A 21320-nucleotide genomic window follows, 5' to 3' on the forward strand; every position below is an offset into this window, starting at 1 on the left:
AAAAGTGCCAACTTTGCATGATTTTGTAAATTATGATAATTTAATGTAAAGTTGGCATTTTTTATGTACTTTCAATGCAACTTTTAGAGCAACTTTGCATTAAAAGTGTCATTATTTACTGAATGACACTTCATGACAACAGTCATAAACATTCATAAATACTTCTTTATGTTCATGACAGGTGTTATGTCATGTGTATGACAGTGTCATTTCAGTCTTATGCACACCCCTTCAAATAAAGTGTTACAGTCTCTTTTTGCTGAAAACACACACACACACACACACACACACACACACCCACACGCACACACACACACACACACACACGTGCAAAACATCTACAAAATATAATCTAAAAAAATCTAGGAATATAGTTAGGTGATTTTTGTGTAATCTTGCAAACCTGCAAGAGCCATTATTGTTAAAGAAGTGGACTGCTCATATTGTGTTGCATCCAGGCATGCAACACAATGCAACACAAGTGATCTGTAAATCTGCAGCGATTTAAGCACAAAATCCCACGGGAGGTGGTGGGTTTTCAACTTTACGTTTTTGGCCGCCCCCATATCAAAATGTTTGGACCATACTTATTTAGTTGCTTTTGCTTTCAAATTAGGTAAAATAGAAAAAAAAAAAACATATTATCTGGCACGGACCAAGAGTTCCAATGTGTTTAAGTCTTATCCATGGAACCAAAATGACATTAAATGCTTATATAAAAGTCAGTTGTAACAGTCTTTGACGTATACATAACTTCTCAAATACATCTTCTCTGTGCCTGTTTCCGGGTTATCCTGAAACCTGGCAACCCGATGGTCAGCCAGTAAAATGAACGGGGACTTGGCATGGGCTACATTTCTCCTCTGAGCGGCGTTTCTACACAAAGATTGCGTTAGAGAAGAACCTTCCTTTGGGCGGTTGTGACCTGCAGCTACTCCACGAAGTCAGGTCTCCAGTAGGGAGAAGTACCATCTGTGTAAGTCGCAGTACTTGTCACACTCTGTTTACTGAGTTTATCAACTGTTCTAGTTAGCGTCAAGTTGGCTAGCATTGGTGGTAGCGCCTTAGCTTCCCAGCTAGCGCGTGCACTGACGTTCGTCCACGCAGAAGCTAGCGTCACGGGGTTTTTTTGTTTTGAATACCACATTGCTAACGATACTCGTTGTGTTTTCTCATGAATAGCAGTGGTGGCAACAATCGGAGTGATCTGCAGCTAAACTAGACTAAGGTCAGTAAGTGGCGAATGTCTTTATTGACCAGAAATGTAACCACAACAGGGCGAATATCGAGGGTTTTTCATTATGACAACATAACACGCTGACAGTTTGAGCTAGCGAAAATGGTAAACACCACACGACACGAGAGGGTACAAGGCCCACATCAAGAGTTCTGGGAGAAGTTGAAGCTCAGCAGACAAATTGGCATTTAATGTCTGTAATGAAAGCGAGCTGTTTAGATAGTTGCTGTTAGATGTGGCTGGTTGGCGCTGTTTTGGGGGAGTGTCGTTAACTATTGTCAGACGGATTAATTAGTAATACATCTGGACAGTTACTCTTCAAGTGTGTTTCTTTGTTCATGCAATGATCAAGTCTGTCTCTCCTCGACGTGTTGTTTCTGCAGAATGACTGTTTTGTCTTGTGATCGTGTGTGATCTCTGTCCCCACATGACACGTTTGACACTTAACGTGCTCCAGAGCAGCAGCACTGTTTAGACAATTCATACTTTTGTCCTCAATTGTAAGCACATTACCTTTGCGTGTTCATACTTCGTTGGTGTAAACAGGTGACCTAATCTGTTACAGTTATATTCATAGTTAAAGTGTGTAATGGAAATGAAACACTCAGAGATTTTGTTGCTGATTTCCTAAAAGTTTGATAAGCTCTGACCTCCAGAGACAATAAAATCCTACAGGGTATTGCACATCCACAAATACAGCTTAACAGGAGGCTCAGTGAGAGCTAGTGGTGGATGGATGCCACTTGAGTCCCAGTGAGGGCAAATTAACAGAATAGGCATGATTTTCCAAACCAGCCGTCACCTGGGCCATGCCCCATAAGTCTTGTTCCAGTAAGAGGGCTGATGAAAAACATACCAAAGTTGTGTTGGTTGCAAAAAAAAAAAAAGAAAATGCAGTTTGGAACGATGCAAAAAGTCAATAAAACAACACATTATGATCAATTTCAATGATTAATTATCAACTGTTACTGATATAAACATATTCAATCCCCTTAATAGGTCGTTTCTGAGATCCTATCACTGAAAAATGTGACGTACCCAGTCCTTAAACTGTCTTTTACGTCTTATTTTAGCGACGTTAATATTGCAAACTCTGAATAGCAGGCTGTGTGTACAAGTCAGTACATCGTTATCTTAAATGTGATATTTCCTAAACATTTCTCAGTCCAGCATGTGTCATGAAACACAAAAATGGACTCTTCCGACAGAAAAAGCGGAACAACTTTACTCTCACACCTTCAGCTTCCTGTTACCTGTTGATATCTAAATCTCCATTGTGGCAGCTGAAATAAACAGGCGATATGCCTCCGTTGAAAATCCAGCTCCCAACTGATACTCCCTTTTGTGCCATGTGTGCATATTAGCTTTTGAAATTCAAGCAGTTAATCTCACTGAAGGTTTTGTTAATCAGATCATTGAGTCACAGGCTGGAGTGTTTTTCTGTCTGTAAAGAAGGTAACTGGTGAAGCAGATGCACTCATTTCTTTGCCTTGTCTCCTTTCCCTCTGTTGCCTAAATACAAAACACAAGATTGTAACCAGATAACTGAATGACACGCAGCATGACTTGTGTGAGGTCATCAGTAGTCACATGACAAACAACTGAGTGTTATTTTTATTGTTGATGGAGATTTTTTTATCTTTTTCTGTGTGTGTGTTTACACTTATCTCAAATGTTTTCCCTAAACTCCACTTAGCTCCCATCCCAACCAAAGACAGAAATATGCTGGACAGAGTTTACATGAACATTCCTGGCATCCGTAATTTCCACGCGAGTTCTCTATTTGCTCTATCAGAACAAATTTCCGAGCCTTTCCAGCCAGCATTCTGCCTGCTGATAACAAGGCACCAAAGCAATGAGAAGTGTAGACAAATGAAACTGCAGTTCAAGTTCTGTGACCCCGGGGAGCCACACTTATCCTGTTTGTATTTGCTTGGTGGTGGGGGAGGGAAAGAAATGGGTGATTTGCCGTTTCTCATGTCAATGCATCTGAAATCAAATTTCACATTGGTGGACTCTGTTTTCCTTTATTTACGTCGGTAACTTCAGAGGACAGTTGATTGCAATTTCTTTTTAAATTTTGGGTTATTGATGCAAATGGGACTGAATATACAAAATTTAAAAAAAATACTTAAAGAACATATGTTATTGTCCTTCTAAATGACATTTACGCACTAATTTGTGTTGATTTGTCACACAAAATCCACTAAAGTATGTGGTTATAATCTGGCTGTAATCTGACAGTAAAAAGATTCAAAACGTTGTGACAAGGAATCACACAGTATAACACTAGTTTCTGGCGATGGTATTTTCTGTATGTGGAGAAGCATGTATAGCACATGCGTCTTGTACCCATGATGCAATTCTCTGCATATTTGTGCATCAGGTAGATGCCGTGTACATATCAGCCTCTCGGTGCCCAAACTGTCATGACCATATGGTGCTCTGGTGGAAGCAGAATGCTGACTTGCCGCATGTCATTCCCCATGTGGAGCTATGGGGCTTTATTATGAGTTCTGGCCTCTGTGGGAGGGGCAGCGTTGGCACAAGGAGGCGGAAGTTCCTGGTGCTGCCAAAGGAAGTCTTGTCCTTCGCTCTGTGTGAGCTTTGTGCTCACTATGTTCAGTTCTACAAGGGGGGGGGGGGGCAAAAAAATCAACAGAATTTCAGTGCACTGGTGATGCTGACACCGGCATTGGTCGCAGAGTAGCTTGAGCAACAGTGAGGATGTATGCTTATGGTAATTTTTGAGCTATTAAGGTCTTGTTGGACTCAATAGGATTCAACAGTATTTTCTGTTCTCTCCTTTAGGGCATGCTGAACTTGGAACATGCTGGCTTATTTGACTTGAACAGCTTGAGGAAGAGTTAAAAGGCGGCTGTGCTTCGGTGAGAGCTTGAACCCACAGCTGGCGAAGACATGGGGAACACTGCGACCAAGTTCCGTAAGGCTCTCATCAACGGGGACGAGCTGCTAGCCTGCCAGCTCTACGAGAGCAACCCACAGTTCAAAGAGGCTCTGGATCCCAACGCCACATACGGAGAGTCCTACCAGCACAACACTCCACTGCACTACGCTGCCCGGCACGCCATGATGTGCCTACTCAGGTCAGAACTCAAATAAAAGTTGAATTGTAATGAAAAGTTGTTTTTTTTCCCACAGAGTTCATTTAAATTTCCAGTCTTGTTTTTTTTTTTTTTCACTAGGTGAAGTCAGCGAGGATTGATTGATGAAGACATAATTGCCTTTGCTTTATTTGAATAGCTGTCTGGCATATCATTATGTGTGCAAAATGAATGTATTATAAGAGAAAAGTGTTGGTGTTTTGTCTCTATACGTCCCTTTCCCATCTGTCCTGCCGTACAGCCATCTGTTCTCAGGAATGCAACATGCTGTGTTGGAATAGGTTTGGATTCCAAGAGCTTCTCCATCTTATAAGCTAACAGCCTTGTATTCACTTGTTGTTGACTCACTGAGACCATTAGTTTTATTCTGTAACTAAATTGCCCTGACTGTGTGGCATTTTTACCTGACTAAAATTATTGGAGGGTTGTAAATTTGTTTAGTTTTGTAGTTTCCATATAAACTAATTTAAATGTATAAACTAAAAGCAATTTCATTTATAGTTTTCAAAAGATGTTTTTGTAATCAAAGTAGATTTTTCTGTGAAGTCGAGCACATCATCAACTTTTAAAGAGCTTGATCTAGAACTTCTACCAGTGAGCTAAGCTGTCAAAAAAAAGTTTTAGATAGAGAGGCTTAAATAATAAGAGTATGATAATGGGTATTGAGAATTGCAAACGGTTTCAGGGTTTCCCCCAGGATTTTTTTTCAACAACATGGTTTCAGTTGTGGGCATTTCAGACTGAATGTTTTCTGAAAAACACTTATTCACTATATTCACACTGTACAACTGAAATTACAACTGTCCTCTAGTAACTTAACACCATAATTTGCAGCCTGGCGGAACATTGTATTTTTCTTCATTTATTGAAAAAAGAGCTCCAAGACCGTGTTTTATGGGAACTCATCATTTCTATATTTCTCAAAACTTGAGGAAACTGCATCCCAATAAAGATCCCTGAGCATCTCCATCTAACCTCAATGCTTTCCTCAGGCCCCTTGCTCTCCTGAGCAAGGGACTATTTCTGGATGAGAAATGAGTCTCAATGGAACAAATGACCAGACATTAAGCCATAAAGCCTTTTCAAAGTGTATCTGAAACATTACGCATGAAGGCCAGATTGTATTAATTAACTACGTTACTGTCGTTGAGATATGAACTAAACATCTGAATGACTTGAAGTGAAAATGCATTCAGTTCTACCTTCCTTAGGTACATTTCCTTTGACTTTTGTCTCCCCTTACTTCAGTGTCCGTAGGTGTTGGTTTTTCAAAATAAAGTAAACTTTAAAGTTTCATGATATTTACATAAAAAAAAACAAAAAAACAATTTAATTCTGGGTGTGGCAGCTTTTATTTTGCTGTGGCGGTGCGCCACGATCGATTACATGTGGAGGAAACCCTGCGCTTATTGACCAAATACCAAACCAGAGCTAAGCCACTGACGTTCTTTGTTCATATTTCCCTTTATCTTCTAGGTCGTTTCTCATAGACAAAGATGGCAATCCTAACAAGCGCAACGTGCACAATGAGACATCTCTGCACCTCCTCTGCATGGGGCCTCAGATCCTGACCTCAGAGGGTGCGCTGCAGCCACGGATCTCGCGGCCCTACGAGGACGAACAACGTCGGACGGAATGCCTCCAGATCATCTTGTCTTGGACCGGGGCGAAGCTGGACCATGGAGAGTATGAGAGCGCTGAAATCAATGCCACTGACAACAAGAAAAACACCTGCCTGCACTATGCAGCCGCCTCAGGCATGAGGACCTCAGTTGAGGTGAGGTTTTAAAAACGTACTGTCTTCAACATATTCCAAGCTATAACCATAACTTAAAAACCTGAGCTGAGTGTTAAATTGCATCGTTTTAACTGATGTTGCTCATCATAAAAGTAACTTTGATTTGTCTTCCAAGAAAGAAGAAAGGAAAAAAAGCTATCTCTACAGTTCCCTTCAGCTCTTTGTACACAGCAAATGCACACATACATTTTATTCATGTCTGCACAGCTTATTGTTTATCATAAAAAAAACACACTGCACTTTCTAATTAATCTGAATGACATGTAGAATGACTTGTACTTGTAAAATTATATTGCAGCTGAATATTGTATTGTATATAGCATATAGTAGCACATGTGCGTTTACGCCACAATATTTTAGTTTATTTGGATACTAAAATTACTTACCCATATGGTGTAAGTCTGAATTGTAGCCCCATAACAGCTGTGACAGGCCCTTACTGTTGGGATAGAAACAGAATCAGTACAAAATTCTTAAAAAACTGGGCCTGAAGGAAAAGTAGGGCATCTTTTTTTTTAATTTATTTTAAATCGTATAGTAATACAAAAATAAATCATACTAGTAACTTTACTTTGGTGTAAAATTCTGGAGCAACTATGGTATTTAGATTTAGAAACAATTGGGAATTACTTAAGTAGAGCAGACTTGAGCACAACTACCACTGAGCTGAACCAAAAAAGATTTTACAGAGGAGCACCAGGAGGCAGAATTTTTAAAAAGACATATTCTGACTAGATGAAGTGAGAGTGACTCTTAATGGAGCACATAGATGAACCCTGCAGCTGGATCGCTAATGGATGCAGGGCACCACTTTAAGTCAGGTGCCAGCTGGGTTGGAAGATGGCAGTTTTCATTAAGAGAGAGCTTGTTGGGCATTTTTAGGTCTAAAAAGGACTGAAAATCAGCTCCCAAATCTGCTGTCAGTATCTCAAAGATGCTGCCCTGAAGGAGTGGTACAGGGGAGATATGTGCAGCACTCAAGAGAGTGGTGTTTTTCTTTCAGGACAGTACTCTACCGCTTGTTCCACCTCTTGGATGGGCTGTAATGATGACATCTGTTGTGAAGTTGCAGTCGTCTGTTCTTATTTTTGTTATGCAGGGGTAGAGCAGCACACGGAGTGTTGAATTAGTAATATTCTGGTTTTATCACATATGTATTCACAAGACAAAGGCCAAAATCTTGACAGAGTTGAATTCAAATCAATCAGACAGACTTAACGTTAAACATTGCACTACGTGACTCGATGCCAGTTGTAGTTCCCACTAAAACAAAGCACTCACCAAGTGTCGGATTTGACTTTGAGTTGTTGCGAGACTGCACTCGTTCTGCAGAAAGGAGGAGAGAAAGAAAACATTCCTCATATGTGGAGGTGTGCCTGGAATCTCAAAGAAACACATACTGATAGAATGACTGCTGAACCACGTTATTTACCACAGAATTTAGTGCCAAAAATGATCAGCGAGAAGCAAAGAACTACCAGATAAGCAAAGCTGCATTGCGCTTCTCTTAGGATGTTGTCATTTTCCTTATCTACATTGTGCTGGAAACTAGAGGGAATGTAACTGTGCCACGTACTGGCACTTTGGAAAACTGCATTTATTTCATACGTATGATTGTTTTGTAGAATCACCAAAAACCTTTGGTGCTTAATTAATCTAACCTTAATCACAAAAGATCTGTTTGTGTTATAAGTGCTGATCATTTCACCACTTACAATCCCAGAAGCTTTTTGCATACCTAAATTTATATGTCATGGGGACATTTGGGATGGGCTTTGAGTTAAAGTAACTTTCTGTCACCCAGTGTCAAGTAACGTTTGAACACTGGTGTTCAAACGTTTTGCACTGGGGGCCAAAACTGAAAAATTTAAAAAGTTCCACAAAGTTCATTACATTAAAAATGCAAAAATGTATTTATTGTGATTTTTTTTTCCTCTTTTCTTTTTTTTTTTGTTTTACTTGCTCGACAATAAACACAATTTTTATTAAATTTATATATTGTTAAAGATCCAAGACAAATTTTTATTTATTTTTTTGGTCATCGATTGTTTTCTGCTTTGTTGGCCAAATTTGGACCTTTCTTGACTTCTCAGGGGCTGAATAAAATCATTTCAAGGGCCAAAGTCTGGCCCTTGGGAAGAATAATATATGAAAATAGGGTGTAATATAAAGCCTTCTGAAAATAATACTATTGCATTTAATTTTACATGTGATTGGATTGCAGTTGATTGGTCAAGATCCCAGATAACCAACAATCCCAATTTCCTGACTAAACTGAACTGATTGCCCTGTTTTAGGAGTTCAAGTGCAGACGCAGAGCTTCCCACAGATGCTGTGTAAGACGTGTGAAGTGATAACAACTTGCATCACTTGTTGTGGTTTAAGTGTTTTCAGTCATCTCCTATAATTCAAGCCATTTTTTTTTCTTTTCTTGTCGCTTGCTCAGTTACTGCTGCAGAGAGGAGCAGACCTGTTTGTGGAGAACGAAAACCGTGAGACTCCATGTGACTGTGCCGAGAAGCAGCACCACAAGGATTTGGCCCTGAGCCTGGAGTCGCAGATGGTCTTCTCTCTGGCCCCTGAGGCGGAGGGTATAGAAGCAGAGTATGCAGCCCTCGATCGAAGAGAGGTACAGAATAAAACCCTCAGAAATGGTTCATTTTGTTTGTCGCTGCCTGATTTGATTTACAACATTGCCTTGACCATTGTTTAGTGTAGCTTTGTCTGTAGTGCTGAGAATATAACAAAGCACTAAAAAAAAGTGTCAGCTTTTTGCTCTTGCTCTTTCAGACACAGCTCTTTTTATAAGTTAACACATACTGGATACCTTCCTCTTGCTAAACTCACACAGTTTGTGTCACTTTGTTTGTTGGTGGTGTAAAATTACTATTTATTTAAAAAGTTTTCTTATTTTATCTATTATTTCAGTTACATTAGTGCACCCATGAACCCTGCTGCTAGTTAAGACAAACGTCCAATACTAAAAAAAGGAATTGCTGCCATATTTCTGTATGAGATGCCCTGTCTAGACAAATTGACAGAAATTAATTTGCGCTAAAGTTTGTGATCTGTATCTTGTCTTTTATTGTGTCAATGTACATGACTAAGTCATGTCCCTGTAATCATTTACAGAGACTGCTCTGTTCTCTTTTCATCAGCATTTTCGTGGAACTTTCATCTGCATTGTCATCTGCTTTTGTCACCCATTATCAGACTAACTCTCTTGGTTTTTATTTGGCTGCAGTCAAATTTGCTGTTTTAACCTTCTAACCACCTTCAGCATCTATCCTTTCCCTTCCTATCTGTAAACTTGGTAATTCTTCTCTTGTCTCTGGCCTTTTTTTCCTTTTCAGTTGTATGAGGGCCTGCGGCCTCAGGACCTGCGGAGGCTGAAGGACATGCTGATAGTGGAGACAGCGGACATGCTGCAAGCCCCTCTCTTCACTGCAGAAGCTTTGCTACGTGCCCATGGTACAGTGAGACACAAACACTGGCACATATCTGAGATCTCTGTCCTTTACATTCATGGAGCAATGGATCTGAACAAGTAGCTTATATATGTAAATAAATTGCATGTCTAAACTACAAAAATACGGATATTTTATTGAACATGAGCTTGTATTCGGTTAAATCGGTATGTAAGGAGCAAAAGTGTGTCACACTATGCATATCTGAGAGAAGTTGCCTTTGTGAAGGTTTGCAATAAGACAGAATTTTACTATTTGTCTGTGAGTATTCATGTAGAATCCTATCTTAATTTAGGGATCTTCTAAGCATTCCTGCTCCATGACATAGGCTGAATTCTCAAAAAGATAAGAACAGACCAACTCTGGGTTGAGCCTTCCTGTTACCCACTGAAGTTCTCTCTGTTGCAGTGGTCATCCCTCTAGTTCTTCCTGTCAACTTCATATCGTTTCTCATACTCTAACGTCATTTTAAACCAGTCACTAATACTGAAAAAACACTTTTCTACTTTCAGCAACAACTTTTACACTGTAGAGTGATGTTCCTAAGTTGAAGTCTTTGCTCAGCTGCAGTAAGTTCATGGACCAGATTCTGACCAGCTGGGAACCCATAACGTAACTCATGCCAACTATCGCTAGTTTCCCGCCTCCAGCCTATTTTTCAGTTCTTCAACAAAAATGCCGATCAGAAAAACGACATCAATCGATCTCTGACTCAAATGTTTAACTCTGAAAAAATCCTGCTCAAAGTGGATATTTTTGTTATTTTGCTTGTTAAAAAAAATCTGGTTCACATAACATGTTGGTGTAATTTGAATCTGGGCTTTGGCAAGACAGTTGTCTCTTCATTTGAACCATTCCTTTGTGGGTTTGTTGATATTTTTCTTTGAATTATGACCCTATGTAAACTATCTGCACTGTTTGATACAAAGCAGAATTATTTGAATCCCTGAGAGCAACCTGCACACCCTCATGACATCATAGTAGCAGCAAGATTGCAACATCTGATGCTCCTTACTGTAGTCAGATTGTTTTCAATAACAACCCAACCCTTGCTAAGCAAACTCTGGCCAGAAACATTTAAATGTTTGTTTTTAATAGATTTGTGAAAAAAAACTTCATTGCAGATTACAAATGTATTCAAGCAACACCTGACTTTCTGAAAGTCTTAGAGGTTTGGGAAATATTGGTCAAAATGTATGATTTATTGTTTGTTTCTAAATTTCTTAATCTTAATTAGATACATTTGTGGTAATGTCATTATCTACAGACTGACATTAATTTGAATATTATTGATTAGAATATTATTGAAAAGTTCATTAATTTCAGTAACTCCATTCACTGAATGGAGACCAGTTAGAAACACAGCATTTGTTTCTTGCTTACAGATGATGACAACACAACATTTAAGATGAAAATATTATATCACGTCAATAAAACCATATATCAGTACAGATATATGGACTTAATGAGAAGTATGTTTAATTTAGATATGTTTAAAAGTTATTTTCAAAATGCACAAACCTCATATTGTAATTTCTTGAATATTAATGTACTCATATTTTCTAAGGTATGTTTCCAACTAAATTATCCTACTTTTACATAATTACAAAGAAACATTTGGATTTTTTTTTGTCAGAATCTCTGTGTGAACTAGTTCACTGATTCCCTTATCAAGTCGATTTGGACTAACTACTGAGTCGGTGTGTTAGAGCTGAGATTTAGTTTGCAGCCTTTAGACACCAATTCTCAAAGTGGATTCACTTAACATCTGCCATTTGNAAGCACAAAATCCCACGGGAGGTGGTGGGTTTTCAACTTTACGTTTTTGGCCCCCCCATATCAAAATGTTTGGACCATACTTATTTAGTTGCTTTTGCTTTCAAATTAGGTAAAATAGAAAAAAAAAAAACATATTATCTGGCACGGACCAAGAGTTCCAATGTGTTTAAGTCTTATCCATGGAACCAAAATGACATTAAATGCTTATATAAAAGTCAGTTGTAACAGTCTTTGACGTATACATAACTTCTCAAATACATCTTCTCTGTGCCTGTTTCCGGGTTATCCTGAAACCTGGCAACCCGATGGTCAGCCAGTAAAATGAACGGGGACTTGGCATGGGCTACATTTCTCCTCTGAGCGGCGTTTCTGCACAAAGATTGCGTTAGAGAAGAACCTTCCTTTGGGCGGTTGTGACCTGCAGCTACTCCACGAAGTCAGGTCTCCAGTAGGGAGAAGTACCATCTGTGTAAGTCGCAGTACTTGTCACACTCTGTTTACTGAGTTTATCAACTGTTCTAGTTAGCGTCAAGTTGGCTAGCATTGGTGGTAGCGCCTTAGCTTCCCAGCTAGCGCGTGCACTGACGTTCGTCCACGCAGAAGCTAGCGTCACGGGTTTTTTTTGTTTTGAATACCACATTGCTAACGATACTCGTTGTGTTTTCTCATGAATAGCAGTGGTGGCAACAATCGGAGTGATCTGCAGCTAAACTAGACTAAGGTCAGTAAGTGGCGAATGTCTTTATTGACCAGAACTGTAACCACAACAGGGCGAATATCGAGGGTTTTTCATTATGACAACATAACACGCTGACAGTTTGAGCTAGCGAAAATGGTAAACACCACACGACACGAGAGGGTACAAGGCCCACATCAAGAGTTCTGGGAGAAGTTGAAGCTCAGCAGACAAATTGGCATTTAATGTCTGTAATGAAAGCGAGCTGTTTAGATAGTTGCTGTTAGATGTGGCTGGTTGGCGCTGTTTTGGGGGAGTGTCGTTAACTATTGTCAGACGGATTAATTAGTAATACATCTGGACAGTTACTCTTCAAGTGTGTTTTTTTGTTCATGCAATGATCAAGTCTGTCTCTCCTCGACGTGTTGTTTCTGCAGAATGACTGTTTTGTCTTGTGATCGTGTGTGATCTCTGTCCCCACATGACACGTTTGACACTTAACGTGCTCCAGAGCAGCAGCACTGTTTAGACAATTCATACTTTTGTCCTCAATTGTAAGCACATTACTTTTGCGTGTTCATACTTCGTTGGTGTAAACAGGTGACCTAATCTGTTACAGTTATATTCATAGTTAAAGTGTGTAATGGAAATGAAACACTCAGAGATTTTGTTGCTGATTTCCTAAAAGTTTGATAAGCTCTGACCTCCAGAGACAATAAAATCCTACAGGGTATTGCACATCCACAAATACAGCTTAACAGGAGGCTCAGTGAGAGCTAGTGGTGGATGGATGCCACTTGAGTCCCAGTGAGGGCAAATTAACAGAATAGGCATGATTTTCCAAACCAGCCGTCACCTGGGCCATGCCCCATAAGTCTTGTTCCAGTAAGAGGGCTGATGAAAAACATACCAAAGTTGTGTTGGTTGCAAAAAAAAAAAAAGAAAATGCAGTTTGGAACGATGCAAAAAGTCAATAAAACAACACATTATGATCAATTTCAATGATTAATTATCAACTGTTACTGATATAAACATATTCAATCCCCTTAATAGGTCGTTTCTGAGATCCTATCACTGAAAAATGTGACGTACCCAGTCCTTAAACTGTCTTTTACGTCTTATTTTAGCGACGTTAATATTGCAAACTCTGAATAGCAGGCTGTGTGTACAAGTCAGTACATCGTTATCTTAAATGTGATATTTCCTAAACATTTCTCAGTCCAGCATGTGTCATGAAACACAAAAATTGACTCTTCCGACAGAAAAAGCCGAACAACTTTACTCTTGCACCTTCAGCTTCCTGTTACCTGTTGATATCTAAATCTCCATTGTGGCAGCTGAAATAAACAGGCGATATGCCTCCGTTGAAAATCCAGCTCCCAACTGATACTCCCTTTTGTGCCATGTGTGCATATTAGCTTTTGAAATTCAAGCAGTTAATCTCACTGAAGGTTTTGTTAATCAGATCATTGAGTCACAGGCTGGAGTGTTTTTCTGTCTGTAAAGAAGGTAACTGGTGAAGCAGATGCACTCATTTCTTTGCCTTGTCTCCTTTCCCTCTGTTGCCTAAATACAAAACACAAGATTGTAACCAGATAACTGAATGACACGCAGCATGACTTGTGTGAGGTCATCAGTAGTCACATGACAAACAACTGAGTGTTATTTTTATTGTTGATGGAGATTTTTTTATCTTTTTCTGTGTGTGTGTTTACACTTATCTCAAATGTTTTCCCTAAACTCCACTTAGCTCCCATCCCAACCAAAGACAGAAATATGCTGGACAGAGTTTACATGAACATTCCTGGCATCCGTAATTTCCACGCGAGTTCTCTATTTGCTCTATCAGAACAAATTTCCGAGCCTTTCCAGCCAGCATTCTGCCTGCTGATAACAAGGCACCAAAGCAATGAGAAGTGTAGACAAATGAAACTGCAGTTCAAGTTCTGTGACCCCGGGGAGCCACACTTATCCTGTTTGTATTTGCTTGGTGGTGGGGGAGGGAAAGAAATGGGTGATTTGCCGTTTCTCATGTCAATGCATCTGAAATCAAATTTCACATTGGTGGACTCTGTTTTCCTTTATTTACGTCGGTAACTTCAGAGGACAGTTGATTGCAATTTCTTTTTAAATTTTGGGTTATTGATGCAAATGGGACTGAATATACAAAATTTAAAAAAAATACTTAAAGAACATATGTTATTGTCCTTCTAAATGACATTTACGCACTAATTTGTGTTGATTTGTCACACAAAATCCACTAAAGTATGTGGTTATAATCTGGCTGTAATCTGACAGTAAAAAGATTCAAAACGTTGTGACAAGGAATCACACAGTATAACACTAGTTTCTGGCGATGGTATTTTCTGTATGTGGAGAAGCATGTATAGCACATGCGTCTTGTACCCATGATGCAATTCTCTGCATATTTGTGCATCAGGTAGATGCCGTGTACATATCAGCCTCTCGGTGCCCAAACTGTCATGACCATATGGTGCTCTGGTGGAAGCAGAATGCTGACTTGCCGCATGTCATTCCCCATGTGGAGCTATGGGGCTTTATTATGAGTTCTGGCCTCTGTGGGAGGGGCAGCGTTGGCACAAGGAGGCGGAAGTTCCTGGTGCTGCCAAAGGAAGTCTTGTCCTTCGCTCTGTGTGAGCTTTGTGCTCACTATGTTCAGTTCTACAAGGGGGGGGGGGGGCAAAAAAATCAACAGAATTTCAGTGCACTGGTGATGCTGACACCGGCATTGGTCGCAGAGTAGCTTGAGCAACAGTGAGGATGTATGCTTATGGTAATTTTTGAGCTATTAAGGTCTTGTTGGACTCAATAGGATTCAACAGTATTTTCTGTTCTCTCCTTTAGGGCATGCTGAACTTGGAACATGCTGGCTTATTTGACTTGAACAGCTTGAGGAAGAGTTAAAAGGCGGCTGTGCTTCGGTGAGAGCTTGAACCCACAGCTGGCGAAGACATGGGGAACACTGCGACCAAGTTCCGTAAGGCTCTCATCAACGGGGACGAGCTGCTAGCCTGCCAGCTCTACGAGAGCAACCCACAGTTCAAAGAGGCTCTGGATCCCAACGCCACATACGGAGAGTCCTACCAGCACAACACTCCACTGCACTACGCTGCCCGGCACGCCATGATGTGCCTACTCAGGTCAGAACTCAAATAAAAGTTGAATTGTAATGAAAAGTTGTTTTTTTTCCCACAGAGTTCATTTAAATTTCCAGTCTTGTTTTTTTTTTTTTTCACTAGGTGAAGTCAGCGAGGATTGATTGATGAAGACATAATTGCCTTTGCTTTATTTGAATAGCTGTCTGGCATATCATTATGTGTGCAAAATGAATGTATTATAAGAGAAAAGTGTTGGTGTTTTGTCTCTATACGTCCCTTTCCCATCTGTCCTGCCGTACAGCCATCTGTTCTCAGGAATGCAACATGCTGTGTTGGAATAGGTTTGGATTCCAAGAGCTTCTCCATCTTATAAGCTAACAGCCTTGTATTCACTTGTTGTTGACTCACTGAGACCATTAGTTTTATTCTGTAACTAAATTGCCCTGACTGTGTGGCATTTTTACCTGACTAAAATTATTGGAGGGTTGTAAATTTGTTTAGTTTTGTAGTTTCCATATAAACTAATTTAAATGTATAAACTAAAAGCAATTTCATTTATAGTTTTCAAAAGATGTTTTTGTAATCAAAGTAGATTTTTCTGTGAAGTCGAGCACATCATCAACTTTTAAAGAGCTTGATCTAGAACTTCTACCAGTGAGCTAAGCTGTCAAAAAAAAGTTTTAGATAGAGAGGCTTAAATAATAAGAGTATGATAATGGGTATTGAGAATTGCAAACGGTTTCAGGGTTTCCCCCAGGATTTTTTTTCAACAACATGGTTTCAGTTGTGGGCATTTCAGACTGAATGTTTTCTGAAAAACACTTATTCACTATATTCACACTGTACAACTGAAATTACAACTGTCCTCTAGTAACTTAACACCATAATTTGCAGCCTGGCGGAACATTGTATTTTTCTTCATTTATTGAAAAAAGAGCTCCAAGACCGTGTTTTATGGGAACTCATCATTTCTATATTTCTCAAAACTTGAGGAAACTGCATCCCAATAAAGATCCCTGAGCATCTCCATCTAACCTCAATGCTTTCCTCAGGCCCCTTGCTCTCCTGAGCAAGGGACTATTTCTGGATGAGAAATGAGTCTCAATGGAACAAATGACCAGACATTAAGCCATAAAGCCTTTTCAAAGTGTATCTGAAACATTACGCATGAAGGCCAGATTGTATTAATTAACTACGTTACTGTCGTTGAGATATGAACTAAACATCTGAATGACTTGAAGTGAAAATGCATTCAGTTCTACCTTCCTTAGGTACATTTCCTTTGACTTTTGTCTCCCCTTACTTCAGTGTCCGTAGGTGTTGGTTTTTCAAAATAAAGTAAACTTTAAAGTTTCATGATATTTACATAAAAAAAAACAAAAAAACAATTTAATTCTGGGTGTGGCAGCTTTTATTTTGCTGTGGCGGTGCGCCACGATCGATTACATGTGGAGGAAACCCTGCGCTTATTGACCAAATACCAAACCAGAGCTAAGCCACTGACGTTCTTTGTTCATATTTCCCTTTATCTTCTAGGTCGTTTCTCATAGACAAAGATGGCAATCCTAACAAGCGCAACGTGCACAATGAGACATCTCTGCACCTCCTCTGCATGGGGCCTCAGATCCTGACCTCAGAGGGTGCGCTGCAGCCACGGATCTCGCGGCCCTACGAGGACGAACAACGTCGGACGGAATGCCTCCAGATCATCTTGTCTTGGACCGGGGCGAAGCTGGACCATGGAGAGTATGAGAGCGCTGAAATCAATGCCACTGACAACAAGAAAAACACCTGCCTGCACTATGCAGCCGCCTCAGGCATGAGGACCTCAGTTGAGGTGAGGTTTTAAAAACGTACTGTCTTCAACATATTCCAAGCTATAACCATAACTTAAAAACCTGAGCTGAGTGTTAAATTGCATCGTTTTAACTGATGTTGCTCATCATAAAAGTAACTTTGATTTGTCTTCCAAGAAAGAAGAAAGGAAAAAAAGCTATCTCTACAGTTCCCTTCAGCTCTTTGTACACAGCAAATGCACACATACATTTTATTCATGTCTGCACAGCTTATTGTTTATCATAAAAAAAACACACTGCACTTTCTAATTAATCTGAATGACATGTAGAATGACTTGTACTTGTAAAATTATATTGCAGCTGAATATTGTATTGTATATAGCATATAGTAGCACATGTGCGTTTACGCCACAATATTTTAGTTTATTTGGATACTAAAATTACTTACCCATATGGTGTAAGTCTGAATTGTAGCCCCATAACAGCTGTGACAGGCCCTTACTGTTGGGATAGAAACAGAATCAGTACAAAATTCTTAAAAAACTGGGCCTGAAGGAAAAGTAGGGCATCTTTTTTTTTAATTTATTTTAAATCGTATAGTAATACAAAAATAAATCATACTAGTAACTTTACTTTGGTGTAAAATTCTGGAGCAACTATGGTATTTAGATTTAGAAACAATTGGGAATTACTTAAGTAGAGCAGACTTGAGCACAACTACCACTGAGCTGAACCAAAAAAGATTTTACAGAGGAGCACCAGGAGGCAGAATTTTTAAAAAGACATATTCTGACTAGATGAAGTGAGAGTGACTCTTAATGGAGCACATAGATGAACCCTGCAGCTGGATCGCTAATGGATGCAGGGCACCACTTTAAGTCAGGTGCCAGCTGGGTTGGAAGATGGCAGTTTTCATTAAGAGAGAGCTTGTTGGGCATTTTTAGGTCTAAAAAGGACTGAAAATCAGCTCCCAAATCTGCTGTCAGTATCTCAAAGATGCTGCCCTGAAGGAGTGGTACAGGGGAGATATGTGCAGCACTCAAGAGAGTGGTGTTTTTCTTTCAGGACAGTACTCTACCGCTTGTTCCACCTCTTGGATGGGCTGTAATGATGACATCTGTTGTGAAGTTGCAGTCGTCTGTTCTTATTTTTGTTATGCAGGGGTAGAGCAGCACACGGAGTGTTGAATTAGTAATATTCTGGTTTTATCACATATGTATTCACAAGACAAAGGCCAAAATCTTGACAGAGTTGAATTCAAATCAATCAGACAGACTTAACGTTAAACATTGCACTACGTGACTCGATGCCAGTTGTAGTTCCCACTAAAACAAAGCACTCACCAAGTGTCGGATTTGACTTTGAGTTGTTGCGAGACTGCACTCGTTCTGCAGAAAGGAGGAGAGAAAGAAAACATTCCTCATATGTGGAGGTGTGCCTGGAATCTCAAAGAAACACATACTGATAGAATGACTGCTGAACCACGTTATTTACCACAGAATTTAGTGCCAAAAATGATCAGCGAGAAGCAAAGAACTACCAGATAAGCAAAGCTGCATTGCGCTTCTCTTAGGATGTTGTCATTTTCCTTATCTACATTGTGCTGGAAACTAGAGGGAATGTAACTGTGCCACGTACTGGCACTTTGGAAAACTGCATTTATTTCATACGTATGATTGTTTTGTAGAATCACCAAAAACCTTTGGTGCTTAATTAATCTAACCTTAATCACAAAAGATCTGTTTGTGTTATAAGTGCTGATCATTTCACCACTTACAATCCCAGAAGCTTTTTGCATACCTAAATTTATATGTCATGGGGACATTTGGGATGGGCTTTGAGTTAAAGTAACTTTCTGTCACCCAGTGTCAAGTAACGTTTGAACACTGGTGTTCAAACGTTTTGCACTGGGGGCCAAAACTGAAAAATTTAAAAAGTTCCACAAAGTTCATTACATTAAAAATGCAAAAATGTATTTATTGTGATTTTTTTTTCCTCTTTTCTTTTTTTTTTTGTTTTACTTGCTCGACAATAAACACAATTTTTATTAAATTTATATATTGTTAAAGATCCAAGACAAATTTTTATTTATTTTTTTGGTCATCGATTGTTTTCTGCTTTGTTGGCCAAATTTGGACCTTTCTTGACTTCTCAGGGGCTGAATAAAATCATTTCAAGGGCCAAAGTCTGGCCCTTGGGAAGAATAATATATGAAAATAGGGTGTAATATAAAGCCTTCTGAAAATAATACTATTGCATTTAATTTTACATGTGATTGGATTGCAGTTGATTGGTCAAGATCCCAGATAACCAACAATCCCAATTTCCTGACTAAACTGAACTGATTGCCCTGTTTTAGGAGTTCAAGTGCAGACGCAGAGCTTCCCACAGATGCTGTGTAAGACGTGTGAAGTGATAACAACTTGCATCACTTGTTGTGGTTTAAGTGTTTTCAGTCATCTCCTATAATTCAAGCCATTTTTTTTTCTTTTCTTGTCGCTTGCTCAGTTACTGCTGCAGAGAGGAGCAGACCTGTTTGTGGAGAACGAAAACCGTGAGACTCCATGTGACTGTGCCGAGAAGCAGCACCACAAGGATTTGGCCCTGAGCCTGGAGTCGCAGATGGTCTTCTCTCTGGCCCCTGAGGCGGAGGGTATAGAAGCAGAGTATGCAGCCCTCGATCGAAGAGAGGTACAGAATAAAACCCTCAGAAATGGTTCATTTTGTTTGTCGCTGCCTGATTTGATTTACAACATTGCCTTGACCATTGTTTAGTGTAGCTTTGTCTGTAGTGCTGAGAATATAACAAAGCACTAAAAAAAAGTGTCAGCTTTTTGCTCTTGCTCTTTCAGACACAGCTCTTTTTATAAGTTAACACATACTGGATACCTTCCTCTTGCTAAACTCACACAGTTTGTGTCACTTTGTTTGTTGGTGGTGTAAAATTACTATTTATTTAAAAAGTTTTCTTATTTTATCTATTATTTCAGTTACATTAGTGCACCCATGAACCCTGCTGCTAGTTAAGACAAACGTCCAATACTAAAAAAAGGAATTGCTGCCATATTTCTGTATGAGATGCCCTGTCTAGACAAATTGACAGAAATTAATTTGCGCTAAAGTTTGTGATCTGTATCTTGTCTTTTATTGTGTCAATGTACATGACTAAGTCATGTCCCTGTAATCATTTACAGAGACTGCTCTGTTCTCTTTTCATCAGCATTTTCGTGGAACTTTCATCTGCATTGTCATCTGCTTTTGTCACCCATTATCAGACTAACTCTCTTGGTTTTTATTTGGCTGCAGTCAAATTTGCTGTTTTAACCTTCTAACCACCTTCAGCATCTATCCTTTCCCTTCCTATCTGTAAACTTGGTAATTCTTCTCTTGTCTCTGGCCTTTTTTTCCTTTTCAGTTGTATGAGGGCCTGCGGCCTCAGGACCTGCGGAGGCTGAAGGACATGCTGATAGTGGAGACAGCGGACATGCTGCAAGCCCCTCTCTTCACTGCAGAAGCTTTTCTACGTGCCCATGGTACAGTGAGACACAAACACTGGCACATATCTGAGATCTCTGTCCTTTACATTCATGGAGCAATGGATCTGAACAAGTAGCTTATATATGTAAATAAATTGCATGTCTAAACTACAAAAATACGGATATTTTATTGAACATGAGCTTGTATTCGGTTAAATCGGTATGTAAGGAGCAAAAGTGTGTCACACTATGCATATCTGAGAGAAGTTGCCTTTGTGAAGGTTTGCAATAAGACAGAATTTTACTATTTGTCTGTGAGTATTCATGTAGAATCCTATCTTAATTTAGGGATCTTCTAAACATTCCTGCTCCATGACATAGGCTGAATTCTCAAAAAGATAAGAACAGACCAACTCTGGGTTGAGCCTTCCTGTTACCCACTGAAGTTCTCTCTGTTGCAGTGGTCATCCCTCTAGTTCTTCCTGTCAACTTCATATCGTTTCTCATACTCTAACGTCATTTTAAACCAGTCACTAATACTGAAAAAACACTTTTCTACTTTCAGCAACAACTTTTACACTGTAGAGTGATGTTCCTAAGTTGAAGTCTTTGCTCAGCTGCAGTAAGTTCATGGACCAGATTCTGACCAGCTGGGAACCCATAACGTAACTCATGCCAACTATCGCTAGTTTCCCGCCTCCAGCCTATTTTTCAGTTCTTCAACAAAAATGCCGATCAGAAAAACGACATCAATCGATCTCTGACTCAAATGTTTAACTCTGAAAAAATCCTGCTCAAAGTGGATATTTTTGTTATTTTGCTTGTTAAAAAAAATCTGGTTCACATA

General features: G+C 39.5%; 1 protein-coding gene across 14 annotated transcripts in view; it reads left to right on the forward strand.

The window, feature by feature from the left end:
- Positions 1–816: 816 nt before the first annotated feature.
- Positions 817–21320, forward strand: part of LOC103134616 (ankyrin repeat and IBR domain-containing protein 1) — a 48212-nt gene continuing 27708 nt past the window's right edge. The window contains exons 1-6 of one of the 14 annotated variants that reach the window (XM_016670360.1): positions 817–976; positions 1183–1228; positions 4049–4344; positions 5839–6139; positions 8607–8789; positions 9514–9631. In XM_016670360.1, coding sequence (XP_016525846.1) covers positions 4157–4344; positions 5839–6139; positions 8607–8789; positions 9514–9631 — 790 coding nt within the window. In that variant the 5' untranslated portion in view covers positions 817–976; positions 1183–1228; positions 4049–4156. Of the gene's footprint in view, positions 977–1129; positions 1229–3868; positions 3978–4048; positions 4345–5838; positions 6140–8606; positions 8790–9513; positions 9632–11757; positions 11876–12025; positions 12128–14767; positions 14877–14947; positions 15244–16737; positions 17039–19505; positions 19689–20412; positions 20531–21320 lie in introns of those variants that run through there. The other 13 variants (XM_016670387.1, XM_016670173.1, XM_016670209.1 and 10 more) reach the window with 13 other exon arrangements.

Source organism: Poecilia formosa, unplaced genomic scaffold (genome assembly GCF_000485575.1).
Source record: "Poecilia formosa unplaced genomic scaffold, Poecilia_formosa-5.1.2 Scaffold0, whole genome shotgun sequence".
NCBI lineage: Eukaryota > Metazoa > Chordata > Actinopteri > Cyprinodontiformes > Poeciliidae > Poecilia > Poecilia formosa.